General features: G+C 38.5%; 1 protein-coding gene across 1 annotated transcript in view; it reads right to left on the reverse strand.

Annotated features, from left to right (window-relative positions):
• The window catches only part of LOC124164184 (probable cationic amino acid transporter), a 446,047-nt gene that overhangs the window by 119,587 nt on the left and 310,224 nt on the right, over positions 1–16,236 (reverse strand). The window contains exon 2 of the mRNA XM_046541392.1: positions 956–1,139. Coding sequence (XP_046397348.1) covers positions 956–1,139 — 184 coding nt within the window. The remainder of the gene's footprint in view (positions 1–955; positions 1,140–16,236) is intronic.

Here is a 16,236-nt window from a genome sequence, read left to right on the forward strand (position 1 = left end):
GTGTTCCTATTAGAACAAATTTTAACATAGCACCAGATTGTGCCCAGACAACTTTCAACTTACTCTCGACAATAGTCACCAAGCAAATCAAGAAGACAGAGGAAAGACAAAGTCCAAACGACTGGAGGAAGGATGGAGCTGGGAGTATCCGAACAAAGACGGAGGGAGCGTTGTTATGAAGAGTGGGGTGTGGAGTTCGACGGGTCGGACGTGTGGAAACCGCAAATTTATTTGCCCACACTGCGGGATAGGGGGCTTCTCGGTGCAAGACAGGCGGTTGCCGGCAGCGTTCCGGCGTAGGTGAAAGGGGGTGAACGGAGAACAGCAAGAGAGAATGGGAAGGTCGTCTTTTGTTTCTCAATTGGGGACTCTAAATGCTAAAGAAATAACTGGAAACCACTGGCTGCTCCTAGTTTGTTAACTTCCATTTCGGTAAATACCATGAACATGAGATTCGTTAAGGATAATCAAACTTTATGAAGTAATTGAAATTGTTTTCTATATTAAATCTTTTATAATTACATAGCACTAAGCAAGCCGCGTGTGAAGTGAGGTGTTAGGATTGCAAATATCCTATTAGAATGCCATCACGTTCATTTACGAGATTATAAAATGCTAAACAGAAAAATAAGTTAAATCATATAGCTATGCTTTATCGAAATTTATTTGATAAAAAATTGCAAGCTGTTATAGTAATTAGCCGGCCCTTTTTTAATTTTATAATTATTTTTAATAATAATAAAATAAAAAAATCGGTAATATTATATTTAATAAAGTTATCCAAATTCAAAAATAGAATGATTAAGGATATACTTTCCTAATAAAAAGATGTCTTTTGACGATACTACTTTCAATTTAACACTGTAGAGGAAGATTAAGTGTCTACTGAGTTAAGTCTGTCCAATGGCTCTCTGAGAGCTTATCTACTCCACTTATGTGAATTTCTCTTACTTACATTGAGTTTGGTCTTGCCCCCTTTGCCATCGGCGGGTGGCTTTGGCTTCCCCGCGGCCTGCAGAGGGTCCCCTTGCATGGACTCGATGTTCTTGGTCCGGATGAGCTTGCTGAAGAGCGTGAGGCCGTCTCTCCGGAGGGCCTCGCGGTCCTCCGAGTTGCGAGGAAACATGCCCAGCTTCATCCTGAAACGGAGAGAAAGATATGTAAAAGACAGTCCCCATTCACAGCGAGAAAAGCTTTTAGACCGCATTCACAGTCGTCTCAGAGAAGCTCAGGGTCTATCGAGCCTCTTTTGCCAGTAATTAATACTATTATTATAGCGGAGGAACTCATAAATATAATCAATGAGAGACTACTTATTTAAAAACAAAGACTAGACGTTTTAATTGAAAATCATCCTTGTATCTTCATGTTAAGACTCGTTTTAGCTCTGCGGGAGTCTCTGCCCCCCAGACTCCCCCCAGTATAGGGTTTGCGGCCTTTATTGCTCATTCTGCCTGTTCTTACAATTTTTGTCTGCTGTTTGTTTGTCAAACCTTTGAAATCCAACCGATTTTCTAGGCAATATGCTAAAAATGCCGAGGTATTTTTGCTGATTTTGCTGTAGGTTAGGAAAAAAATTAGGTCTCAAAAATAACTAAGGGTATACATTCAAAAACTCTCGGCAATCTTTAATTTATGTGGTTTATAACGTTTTAATGTATTATTTGATGAATTTTTGGTAATATTAGTTTATTTTTATAATTTAAATAAAATAGTTAATGTTAAATTAAAATTAATATTGACAATTAAATGATTAGTGAATTATCAGCATCCAAGATTTACATTGCAAGAGAAGCGCTATCGTGCTCCTGGAACTTTTCATGAGAGATAGTAGGAGCGCGATAGCGCTTCCCGGCACTCTAAGGGTTAATGATCGTATTTTTCTGTGATATCTAACCTAATTAAATTGAATCCTGGGAATACCACAGACTTCTTGGCTTCCAGGTTTTCTGAATCTTACAAGGTGTGGTCTAATGATTTCCACATTGAATTTGATGCCATTAAAAAGATTCTCCGCGCTGTTAAAATTCCTTATTTCCATCAATATTTTGACCCCCAAATGCCCGCAAAATGTAGAGCCATAGAGGCAGTCGACAACGCTGTAATCGATAGAAAAATTTAGTGTTTCGACAACTTTTCCTAGGGTTTCAGACTATTTTAGACGGATTTTTTTCCGGAGGTATATCGTGGAACAGCATATCAAATGATTAATAAGATATATTACTGCCGATTTAAAGCCATCGAACCCGCGACCATTAGCTGAAGAGGCAAGGATTCATCCCCACCGCCACCGAGTCAGGGTGGGGAGTAAAATCAACTCTTTATAGTACGAAACCCTCCGAATGAGAGGAGCGAAAAATTTAACAGTCCTCCAAAAAACGCATTCATTAAGCAAACAAAGAATGAATATGAAAACCAAAATTTTAGTTCCCCAAAACGCCCCCGCACGGTACTGCTCCGATATTTACGTGCCCGTGACGACATCCTGCGCGTAAAGCAGGAAGGCGAGGGGTAAGAAGAGAGCTGAAAGAGGAGGAGTAGGTAGGTTTGGAGTAATGGGGTGGCTGGGGTCACTCCCGTGACCTCGTTTCCCTCTCCCGGAGCAGAATCCGAGCTATTCACAGTGTTCTCAATGCACGACGCCCACACGTACGGCAACACGCCCACGGTGAGTAAACGGAGGAGGGTGGGAAAAGGAAAGGGGTACGGGTGGTGCCCTTTCAGACTATGGAGACTATGGGGTGAGGGAGGAGGAGGGGGTCGGGAGATAAGCGTAACCACCGGCTGCGGTGAATGAGACCGGGCTTTGCAGGGACGTCGCTATTCGGAATTCCTCCGTTCGCTGCACCCACGACGGCACGGGACGTCGTCTACATTTTACCGCGAGCCGCAAAAAGGTGCAATTTCCCTGCAGATAGGGGACGACAGCGTGACCGCACACTCACAAACACAGAAACTCCTACCTGAGGCTTTGCAAAGGAAAATGGCATCGAATAATTCCTGCGCGGTATGAAAATTTTTGAGTGAATATACGATTATAATAACGCAGATATATAAGAACGAATTAGATTGATTGAGCTATTGAGAATCGATTATAATCTCGCAGAAAGGATATAAGGACGAATTAGATTGCAATTGAGAATCGAAATTTTTAGGTGCGGCACGGCGGAACATCATATTTGAGCCCCGATATATTTTCAGGTCCGATGGAAGCGATAAATTAATAGAGATGTTTTGCCGAACGAATAAGTATGGGCATTTATTTTGCCCCTGAGCCATATACTAAATGCTTGTCGTAACTCTGTCTGAGTATTTGCTGTTTTAATTGAATGCGATATTTTAATATTGCAGACAATGAATATTTTCAGCTTTTGGTTAAAAGGTTCAATGAGTTTGTCCCCAACTACGCACGGGGGACATATGAAGCAAAGACAATCTTGAAAATTTTGCTGCAGAAGAGAACGGCAGCACTACCTAAGCACATCAACAAATACACACATACATGAAACATTGCGAAGCCAAATTGCAGTAAATTATTTATACCTTGTAGAAGACTATTACTGAGAAATAACGAATATAATCACTCACGGAGGAAATAGTGTTAGTGTGAGGATTTTTATGGCTTAAAAGGACACTACCCAAATCGCTGCTTCGTAATGGTAAATCCCCTAAATGTGTGTTCACAAATTTATCAATGATGAACACTTACTCAGACCAAATAGTAGTCAAGAACTCCCAGGTATAAAAAGCTATGCCATAATGATATATATTAATCATGATGATGAAATCTGAAAATTTACCGCAAGCTGCAAAAGCCGAAATTTATTTGCAGAAGCAAGCATCGTGAAAAATAAAAGCGCGACGCGACCTTTCACAGCCTTTGCAGAGATAATTGCAACAAATAATTATACATAACAAGAGCATTTTCGAGAGAAAACCCAGACACAAGGGAAATTGTGTCGATATGATTAATAGCTGGGTTTCAAAAAGTAATAGCCTAAACTATCCTAGCTGGCTTCGCCAAAATTACTGAAACTCTGTAATATAATAATGGTATTATTCCAAGTTTTTGTCGTAAGACTGCTTTTTAATTGAGATCAACTTCATACATCTCTTGAAGCATGTATGTTAAAACGTTAAAAACTTCTAACAACTGACGTGGAAACGTTTGGAATATTAATTCAAATGTTTTCTCACAAATATGAGGTTAATGTGTTCCAACTAAGATGGGAGTTATACGTAGCAAATATGGTAAATGCAGCAAAAACAACAGAACGCCTAAAGAATAAATCCAGCCTTTGATACCACAGGCGCGATGAATTTCCATTCAAAACCAATCTGCTGGGGATTTACACAACTGAGCGTACAGAATCCGTCCGTGAAATTATTACCTTGATCATATTCTAGTTCTATTGAACACAAGATAAGTTCTCACCCATACATGGACTACGGATTAATTTCACACCGGCTCTGTATTCTATCACTTTATTCAACGAGAACACACCCGGTCATTGCAACAATAGCGATACGATTCGCGCTATCTGTCGCATTCTGAGAAAATGAGGAAATCAACTGCATACATTTTCGTTCGTTCATTTTTAACTTCAAATAAAATAAAAATGATATCACGAAGATGCCTATAAAAATATAAATACACTCCAAATTTTTTCCATCGGCTATTATGTCGATGACTAGAACTTTCGACTTAAATACAGTATATGAATAGCCTCCGAAGCCGATCAAGTCATCAGATTTGTGAGTTTTTCTCATTGAGTTTTACTTTGCATATCACCAATACATTTGTCTTCTACCATAGTGTTGATTTCCAAAGGGTTGATATTTCAATCTATAATAATCACTCACACGCCATTATTGCCACTGTAGTCTACAGACTGTAAGTGTAACCTATAGGCACGAGGTCATCTCGAGTGATTTTGTCTTTTTCTTAACCCTCTTAAAAGCCGCGGGCTACATCGGCTTTTTCTCCATGGGCGAATAGTGCCCAGAGCCAATATATAAGCTCGAGTGTTAACCAGATTTAAAATCGTTTAAAGTCAATACCTTTTGTTTTATCCTTTATATAATGTATTAGAATATTATACCCAACAAATAACGCCTTTTCAGTAAAATAAAAAATATTACATTAATATATAAAATAACAACTACACCCAAAGTAAAATATAATCTAAAAATGGTAATTTTCACTACAATGGTAGAACCTATAAACCACAATAGCAATATCGCATTCATAGTGAATATTTTGCCATGAATACATCAAAATTCTACCAAATCAAGCCTGAAAAGATGTCATATGTAAAAACTTCATATTCATTTTTTTCATTAAGTGTGACAAAATTATTAAATTTACGATGGTACTTTTCGCTAGAACCACCAAATTTCGTTTGGGATTTTTAATTAATAAGAGGGCTACGGGAGCTAGCTCCGTTTACATGGCAATAGCGGAAGCTATGGTGTTGGATGCCTTTACTTCATCAACGCCTCGCTCCAAATCACGCCTGAGCACACGGTTAAGGCAAAACGCCTCGTCTTCGGACACAAAGACATTCCACAGATTAATGTTCGCCCCACCATCCCATTATGATAACGCACACGCATCCGAGGAGCGGACATCAAAATTTCCTACACTACAGGAGAAACTGGCGAGAATCAAGCAGAGAGGATCAGTGCTACTGTACGTAAACCACACAGCGAAAGATTCTTATCAGTTTACGGGGAAAGTTCAGTTATTCCTAAGGGTTCGTCGCTGGTTTTTCAAGCCAAAATCAAAAATTAAAACTCATTCAATCGCATAAAAAAATTTTCAACGATATCGTCGGTGTAAATTCCACAAAACTATTTTCCTAATACTTTGATAATACTTCATTTCAAGTTTAAGTTCTATGTCGGTGAAGAAATGGTAGCATTAAAAAACTATTTACAAAAGCTAGTATTCAAGGGGAAGTTTCTTGTCTTCCTTTGATTACCTTATCTGAGAATCATGTACACCTATATCGCTAAGTACTACGGCTGAAGTTTATACTCATTTTAACCTATTATCCAGCAATTAATTGAGTGCATTAAGAGTGGAGACCTGATTTGATAAAATTCACCACAAAAGGCAGAAAAATTCCACTTAAAACGTTTATTCAAATTTCAGGTTGTTAATTATGATATTCCATTGATAAATAAATACCACAACTACATTGTTCACAGATAGTAGTTTCAAAGGACAAAAAATATGGAGCTTATGCCACCTTATTAGCTTTATTATGGCTTACGTAAGGTGCCTCATTTAACGTTTAATTAAACACCACAGACGCCACAGCCTCTACAATTCTTTCAACAAATAGCAAAGGTAAAAAGCGATCAAGTATTAAAAATTCACGAGGCCTTGAAGAGAGTAAAATAATGAAAAGTAAGAGAACTTTCGTTGCATTTTGCCATTTATTTCAAAGCCTCACTCTTTTCCGTTCAAAATGCGGAATATTAAGCAATTTGTGGGGAACTTCCCAGTTCCGAAAGCAATTTGGGAAAAAATTAAGACTGATGAATAATTTTACATAAACTATTAAAGTACTCCAGTCAAAAAACACATATGTTTCTGAATGATTCCATAAATATGTTACCCAAGTTATTAAGGCATCCAAAATTTCCAAGATTTCTTGATTTCATTGATTTTTTTACATCCATTATCTTTGGCTTCATACTCTCTACCTGGCTGTTCAAACATCAAACTCTCAACATCAACATCAAAATTAAGGCTAAAAACAATACAAGATTCCTCGATTCAATTGTTTTTTTACATTCCTTACCTTTGGTTTCATATCTCCTACCTAGACCCTATCTGAAAAAATCATCTTTTCCGACAAGCTTACGATAAAAAGAAACATTTCATTATTAACAATACAAGGTGTGGGAGTCAACTCTATAGCGCGCGACCGCGTTCTTTTGTTATCGCGCCCGATGAGTTTCGATCTTCGTGCACGCTGCATTGAGACTGTCCTCGCTCCACACGTCGGAGCTTCGCGTCCCAGCCGCTGGGGGACACACCGCTGACCCAGACACTTCTTCCCAACCTCCCCCCTTACACTCCCGCCCTTAGTGTTGCTTCATTCCTCCACATCCCTTCCGTTACCCTCCCAACTTTAAGTGATGTGGATCGATTGCCCCTTTGTCTGCTACACCGACTGTGTTACCCATGCAAATTCTCATCGCTCGCCCACCACTGTTATCTTTAACCCCACCTCTTCCCCACGTCTCCTCTGTTCTCCCGTGAAAATCAGCATGTGGGTGGACTGCAACTATTATTATATCTACCACCTATCTATTTAGACAAGCGTTGCGAGGAGTATGGCATGAGAATTGATCACAAGAATACTAACGTTACGCGATTTAGCTAAGCGTAGCGAGCTCAAGCTTTCAATGGTATCAGCCTCAACTAGGAAGTTGATATTCACAAAAAAAAGACGGCTTCGTTGATTTGCAATGATTTTCTCTCTGCTACTGCCAGGAATGTTCTTTTTGAAACACCCTTTATATTAATAGACCTTGGTAACCTAGTTAATCCAGTGTTGGACTGCTGATCGCTGAGTCTAAGGTTCGAATATCGGGTGAGACCTTAAGAAAATCCTCGTATTGCGAGGCGACCCGGAGAAAGAGAACTGCACCCCTCTCTGTACTGAATGTATATTATTCACTCGCCTGTTGCTCAGTCAGTAAGCTCTACCCTCACCTATCCAAACAAACCTTCTGATGGGATCATTGAGTGAGCACCTTGGAACTTGCTGGAAAAGGTAAATTTGATGTTGGGTCTAAGTAGGGGAATATAAGGCAAAGGCAAGGGATGTAAAAATCATTGGACTCAAGGAATTTTAGATATTTTCTGTTTTAATAACTTGCGTAAAATATTCCTATAGTTATTCAGAAAACATTTTCTTTCTTGACAAGAGTGTTTGCAAACTTTTTGAACACTCAATCAGTAATATACTTGGTAAAAATGAGTTTTGGGTAGTAGAGTTTTCAAGTATTTAAAATGACCTCTATTGATCGAAACATGTGCCTAGAAAATTAATCAGTGGAAGTCAATGAATTCATCTTTTTATTTGTAAGACTCAAGGCAGTAGCGCCGACTCCATGGGGCTTGAGGGGGCCCGAGCCCCTCAAAAATTCGTTGTGGGTGTGAGGAAAAAATGTGTCAGGGTTTTCGATGTTCCCCGGATTGTCCAGATATCGAGATTCGAGGTATCAGGGTTCTAATATTGATCATTGGACTCTTCTAAACTGCTTAAAAAACTTAAAACTCACTACTTATAAAATTTCCCGGGGCAAGATCCCTGGTGTGGGGCCCCCAATATTTTTTGTCAGTCGGCATCCCTGACTGAAGGGGAAAAACTTGATCAGGTCGAGAAATTCAACAATTTGGGCTGCACATTAGAGAAAAACGGATACAGTAGTAAGGGTATCAGGAAGAGAATTGTGCTTGCAAAGGAGGCGTTCATGAACAGGAAGGATCTCATGAGAGAATCGATATGTAAGAGTTTAAAGGAAAGGTTAGTGAAGAGTGTAGCGCTTTACGTTGCGGTTACATGGACACTTAGGAAGAAGAATAAAAGAAGACTGAAGGCGTTCGAGATGTGGGTGTGGAGAAGAATGAAGGTGAAGTGGACGGAAAGGAAGAGAAACGATGAAGTGCTGGACGTGGTGGGTGAGAAGTGGCATCTTCAATATGAGATACGGAGGAGACAAAAAGTATGGATGGAAGGAGTACTTAGCGGGGAGGGGATGTTGAAAACGTCGGTACAGGGTAGGTCGGTGGAGGGAAAGGGCATGTCCGATGTCATTATTTTGCCTTCCATCTACGTAATACTGGCATGGAAGTAAAATTGGAACTTTTTGGCCCTAAGAGCAAAGGGCTTCGGCTAGGGCTTAACAGCAAAGGGCACTTCACTAAATGTTAAAGTGCTTTAGAAGCGATGCAATGGCAGCATTACAGCACCATGAAAAAACAAGTGCTCATGAGGCAAGCTATTGTACTCCCTTGATTATGTTATCTATGACCCACTTACACGAATACCATGAAGAACTTATGCCTTTACACTTGCTGACGTTACCCAAAAATCAATTTTACCGAATATATTATTGATTGAGTATTCAAAAAGTTTGCAAACACTCGTGCCAAGAAAGACAATGTTTTCTGAATAACTATAGGAATATTTTACGCAAGTTATTAAGACAGAAAATATCAAAATTCCTTGAGTCCAATGATTTTTACATCCCTTACCTTTGCCTTAATTTCCCCTACTTAGACCCAAATTCAAATTTACCTTTTCCAGCAAGCTCCAAGGTGCTCACTCAATGATCCCATCAGAAGGTTTGTTTGGATAGGTGAGGGTAGAGCTTACTGACTGAGCAACAGGCGAGTGAATAATATACATTACTGACATACTGTCACTTCAGCTTTAAAATTATTTTTGCGCACAAAATTCCTTTCAATGTTTTTCTATAGCTATGGAGTATTCTTAGATCTATGTTTTTTAATTTCTTGATTTAAGAATTTTTGAAGTTAGCCTAACCATAGGCTTATCGCCTTGTAGTAAATGAAAATAATTACCTGTATAAAAATATGTATGGAAGAATAAATATATCAATAAATATTATTAAATTACCATTACATTATTACTTGCGGGTAACTTTGTAAAGTTATGCCAATTGCTTGACCGGGGTTATTTCCTTGGCAAAATAGATTGAGGCCCTGATTCACGCACTCGGAGAGTCAAGGGGGGGGGGATGGTCGAATACCTGGATTGGATTGATCTTAGATTGTCTTGACCATAAATCTTTCTCGCAGTAGATAAACTTAGTAACGATCGGACTCCAGCAATATTGTCCTATTGTTAAAAGGAAGGTTGCTTTTCTTGTGCTTCTTTCAACTATGATTACATGTAACATTAACCGCCTCCCTGATACGAAATAAGATCGGGTTAAGGTGTGGTTGCTATAGTGTTGGCTTCCCACACCGTGGACTCGGATTCAAATCCCGGCCGTGGCAGAAAGTTTTCGGAGAATGCCCGATTCCTGATTGAATATTGTGTTGTGTTGGACATTTACTAGGAAACATAATGACGATACACATTTGTATGTTGCCGAAACCTGGGTCGGTATTAAAAACTCTTGTGGAACATACAAAAGTGTATCTTCATTATGTTTCCTGTCAACAAGTCCTACCAAATATCGCCTTCCAACCTTAAGCTGACATTTACTAGCGCAACACTCCGTCCGGCGGATGGGACGTTAAGCCGTGGTCCCCTTGGCGCCTATCGTTAAGAGCAGGCTAATACCAACGCCAGGTTTCTCTCCATCCTTCCTAATCTACCCTTCCCTCGTGGCGCAAATGATCCCAGCTGTCGGTCGCCTCCTTCAACTACCATACCGTACGTAGAGTGGAGGAGTTTAAAGCGAAGAGTGTAGGACCGAATGAGAGAGAAACAAGATGCAGAGTAGTCCGAAGAGGATAACACGACTTCCCCAGTTGGAGACCGCGTTCAGGTGAGCCTTCAACGGCCCCGGAAGGCGATCAATGAAGGAGGCGTTCGGTCGATCCCGTGAGAGTGTCTAGAGATAACACAGGTGGTATGGACTGGCTCACGCAGTCTCTCGATAAATTGGCTCGTATGTGTGAAGAAGACGTAAGTCCTAAAAATAATAGCCCTGCTGATTAACTGCTCAATTTTCTGTAGTTTCCGGTGAAACCATATATCTGCTGGCCAGATGTTATCAATGACTATGCTTCTGTTAAAAAGTTACGGCATCTTTAAAACTTTTACACCTGCTTTCTGTTCTAGATTATTATTTTAAATAATAAACACTTTTGCAATCAACGGTTTGCGAGGTAACTTTGTAGAATGACATTATAGATTGAAATTTGTTCACCTCCTGATAATGACTTGAAAAATTGAAACCGGTCGAGTCTTGTAAAAAACACTGAGTGGAATGCAACACAGTTTACTTTTTAATCTATCCTATACAATTACTGGTAATATACAGTGACTGATAGCTTCAGGATTCATTAATAGAAAATAATGAGACAGTTTTTCATCATTCCATATCTCTCAACTATTTCCCCTTTCGAAAATTTTCATCCGTCAGGTTAAAATAATTTAGTTCACTCACTCAAACTAGCATGACGAATGTGCGGGGGTGATTATGCGATTGTAGGGATCGGCTTCTGTCAGTTGAATACACATTAGCTCAAAATAAAGCTATAAAGAAATTCGGAATATATCCAAATATGTTAATTATTTGACCAGTAGTGCAGAAGTCAAACATGAAGTAATGCGGTGTGTGCACAAGATAACCCTGAAGCGATTTTATTGTAAGTTAGTTCTCTTTTCCATAAATATAGATGTGCAGAGACACGTTTTCACATTATATGCCGACTCTCTCCGTGTTCCTGTTCGGCGTTCACTCTATCGAGATGCATAACTTACCTAGGCACAGGGAGAAAAGGCTTCGGAGACGGAAGTAAAAAGATGGAAGAGCTGGTGGTGACATACGCATCACGGCAGATACAATCACGGGTTCGAGACGGCGCGGCTGTGATATCTAAGGCACCTCTGGAAAATCGCAATTTTACATTCTGTTCACCGCGAATATCTTGAGCCCCTTCACTTACAGGTTCACGCTATAAAATTTTATATGTAGCTGAAAAGTTGTCAACACAAAACTTTCAGACTCAATTTCGGGCAAATAGCTCGTGCGCACAATTTTTTTGGCTTAAAAAAACTATAAAATTTATACTCTTTTGCGGAATGCAGTGTAAAAAAGGAGACGAAAAAGATGGAGAGAAATAAAAAAACCATAAATATAGGAATGCATGATGAGGTCAAGACGAGGAGAAACCTATAAAATATTGTATAGAAAATGGAGAAAGGAAGAATTGATATGTTGGGCAGTAGCCAGATCATTAAGGGTGTAGCGAGGAAGATTAATTTTGAAAATCAGGGCCGTGCTAAAAACTACACTTCGCCATTATTCAATGTCAGACGAAGAACTCGCTCGCAGACTCTTGTCGGCTTGAAAAAAATAAAAATACACAAAAAATTGCAGTTTGCAGCGTATGAAAAAGGAGGCGAAGAAAAATAGGAGAGGAGGAAAACAAAGGAATGAGACGAAGGAATCGAGAGATGTTAAGGCTATTATGGGTGTAGCAAAGCAAGAAAATATTTCACACACATTGGAATGATTAAGGATACATAAATAGGATGGTGGTGAGTAAGATTGTTGGCATTTCTAGGAATTTTCATGTTTCAGAGCGCTACTCAGACCACTCTGATGTTAAATGCATGCTATTAAGAGTGATCACTAAATATTTTTTATGTAAACAGGCGACCATCTACTGCGTTGAAGTTCACATTGATTTCGGAACCAACTCACTTATCCTTTCCACGATTCCCGTACCACCGCTTGAGTCTGAGCATTTTCTCCCAGAGTCGAGACCAAATAGTGATTGTTCTATGTACGCGTGTGCGTGAGTGGTATCACCCAAAGCAACCTTAGTGAGGCCCCTTAAATCTTCGCTAAGTTTCCTTCGAGTTAAGTGCTTACGAAGGGTTTCTGGTTGAGGCACTGAGTTTGGTCACTGTTACAAATCATCCCGTTCCAGCAGACCAACACATTAATTTGTTTCGTACCTGTTTCGTAATCCCTAACGTTAATGCCATTGAAGAATACTTTTCTGATCCATCCATACCTAATTCTCAGGAATTTACCGAATGTATAATTAAAGCAGTGACTTCGGAAGTTTAGGGAGTTGAGGTTTCGCCTGTTAGCGCGCTGAGGTACCTATATATACTATACGAACCATACGACTAATTTACATTGTTATCAGGATCCAACTTTCTATATATGAGGGGGGAATACGTAACGAGTAAAAGCCAAGTGAAATGATTTTCACGAATGAATTAACGATTTTGCTGATTATTACACAATGAATATGAAAGTTGAAACTACTCAAGTTAACACTGAGAATAATTCATTAAATATTTCCAAGTAATGTATTCTAGCTAAAGGTCGCCTAGCAGCCTTAATGTTAAGTTCACCCAAATAAGGGAGAAATTAAAATGAAGGAATCTGAAAATATTAAAATTTCGAAAAAAAACGGCCAAATACGTAAGTTTAAAGGCATGAAAATTTAAGCTTTGATCAATAATATTTTAGCAAAATAAAACATTCAATGTAAAAAAAACATGAATAAATTGGTTTAATCCTACATTCTATGAAATATATTCACTACAACTAGGCCCTTACAAATGGAAATGAGGGCGGCGGGCCCAAGCTTACATTATCGAGGACTTGGAGAAAATGGACATCCGGACTTGAGAAAAATATGAAAATTATCAATGAAAGAGAAATTACAGACAACGATTTGTACTACAATACCTAAAATTGGTAGAAGTAAATTCAACTGAAGCAGAGAAACATTGATGACCGACGAGATTTTCAGACCCAATTTCAGAGTGGTTTAAGGTGGCAATGATAGATGGGAGAAGGCAACAGTAAGCGGCTGGAATTCTCAATGTTTTAATTAATTTTTCCTTGAACATAAATTATACGTGTAATCATGCTAATGCTCAGAAAAATATAAGAAATTTAATTACAAGAATGAGTTAGATTATTTCACCGATTATCATGAGCACTTTAAAGTATCCCTTAACCAATATTTCTCAATAAACTAATACTAGAAATTTCGATATTGATTTTGTGGAAGAAGTATTATACGTACTATATAAACTTTAAGTGGACGGTCCTGTGGCTGGATTAAAAACATTGAGAGAGCATTCTTATGACCTACCAAATAAAATACATTCTCATCATAATTCCTCGTCCAGCGCGTATAGAATGCATTTTGAAATACTACAAAATGTACAATTCTCATTCAGAATTACTACACATGATATAATTCTTCGTAAAAAAGCTGTTTTATGATCCTCTTACAAAATCGATTACCTCAAGCCTACAGTCAAATGCATATATAAAACATAATTTACGGCATTCCTGGATTTCTTATCGTTCTCGGAAGACATATTTAACTAACTAATCACAAAATGTCTCGATTTTTTCACATGGTTGGATTACAGAGGCTTATATGTATGAACTCCGAAGAAAATAAAGAGTACCTGCATTAGAATGCTGGTAAAGCGTTAAAATACAAAAATCAAACGTTATTACATGCAATATTTTGGGGCCATTGTAAAGTTTTCGAATGAGTTTAATTAATTTAAGGCTAACAAAAGTAAAATGTCGATATTTATTCTAAAATTATGCTTGAAAAGTATCAATTGAGGTATTCAGTGGATAAACTAAGTTATAATTTATGATTATATAGATAAGTAATGATTATTTTGATATTCTCGAAGATTCAGAAATAATAATTACATCAAAATTGCATAAATGAAAAACAAATCCATGCCTTCTGATGACGTCACTGCATTTTGATATAGGTTGGAAATAATGGAAGCATAATGCAGTCTCTATTGAAATGAACGTAAGGAATGAATCCAACAGTAAAAAATACAACAGAGTCCATTGTCCTCCACTTAAAAGCAGCCATTAATCCAAAAATAGAACGACGCTCTACATAAAGTGAATGCCTAATGCGGAGTCTCGAAATATAATGAATTTAAACTGCGTCAGACCTTTTTTTTTGGCACCATTCCGTCCATATGAGCTATAAAACAATTCGGCTAGATTTTTGAGGACTCGTCATGATTTTTGCGCGATACACATTAGGCAATAATTGTCCTTATGAAGTCCTTTCGGTCTTCTGACTCAAATAATTTTTTCTTAATTGAATACAAACCAATCTTTGGGCTGAATCACTGGATGTATGTGAGTTAAATATCCCTACACTTAGATGTGCCAAACTTCATTACTCAATAATTTTTAACAGCTGACAGTGAATTGACCTGATTGAATTGAAATATGACGTTAACCAGCCAAATTACCCGTTTTAAAACATCTACATCTTCATACTACCCCCTAAGCTGCTTAAAAGGCGTGTGGCAGGGGGTGTAAGGACACTAGCCAATCACAAATAAAGGGGAAATACTCTAACGAAATCACGACTGGAATTTATTAAAGTCCTTTATGGTTCGAGGGAAAAAAGAATTCGCATATCTATCCGTTCGGTAAAATATCTCTCTTAATTTGTCGCTTCTGTCGGACCTGGGAATATAGTGGGGCTCTAATATCATGTTCTCCGTGTCGCTCTTAACGATATCCATTCCCAATTGTTCAAACAATCTGAGCCTATTTGTATTTTATTCAGTGCGCGGATGAAGTCTTTCTGCAAAGGATCCCATACGCTCGCTGCATATTCAAGGCGCGGTCGGACGAGTGCAAAATAACATCTTTCTTATACTTTCTCATCCGAAAATCTTCCCAAAAAACGCGTAAAGAAACCCAATTTCTTCAGGGTAATGCGGCAAATATTCTTTATATATATTCCCCACAAAAGGTTCGAGGTTATCGTAACTCCCAGGTGCTTCACTTCGTCTGTTGCCTTTATGTTAATGCCTGTAAATGTCTAAACATACGTAGCCTTGATTACGACATAGGTGAAATATAAAATTGAATATCACAATTTTATCTTGATCAAGACAGGATGTTTTGATTAAGACAATTGTCAAATGAAAAGTAGATAATGAAAAAACGGGAAAGGTAGATTTGAAATTAAGTGCATGATGAGTGAGGTGAAAGAGAACTACGCTGACGTAAAACTTTTATATGATACGAGAACAGAGAGCAGAGGTGCGTCAAATCAATATTAGAATTCTTTACCAGTGATTATTAAATTATTGAGGAATCATTTATAATTATTTTATCATTCACCCAAAAATGTAAAGCTACAGAACAAAGTTGAGCAATAATGTCTCGCTTCAGCATGTGGGTCCACTTTGATTAAGCGCCAAAATTAAAACCAGAAACAATTGATCCAAAATAAAATTGAAAAGCAACCCCACTGACCCGTAGCGATGCTTAAGATATGTATTGCTTTTTCTCATCCCACCTCCTTGCCCTGAGGGAACCAAAAATAATAGTCTCTCGCGGTTATTCCATACGGCGACTACCTCATAATTTCCCCACATCAACTATACGTGCTTTTGCTCCGCGCAAGGGCCCGGCAGAGCACAAAAAATAATAAATGTAAAAGACAATGACCAGGGTTGTGCGGGACCA

The sequence above is a fragment of the Ischnura elegans genome, chromosome 8 (genome assembly GCF_921293095.1).
Source record: "Ischnura elegans chromosome 8, ioIscEleg1.1, whole genome shotgun sequence".
NCBI lineage: Eukaryota > Metazoa > Arthropoda > Insecta > Odonata > Coenagrionidae > Ischnura > Ischnura elegans.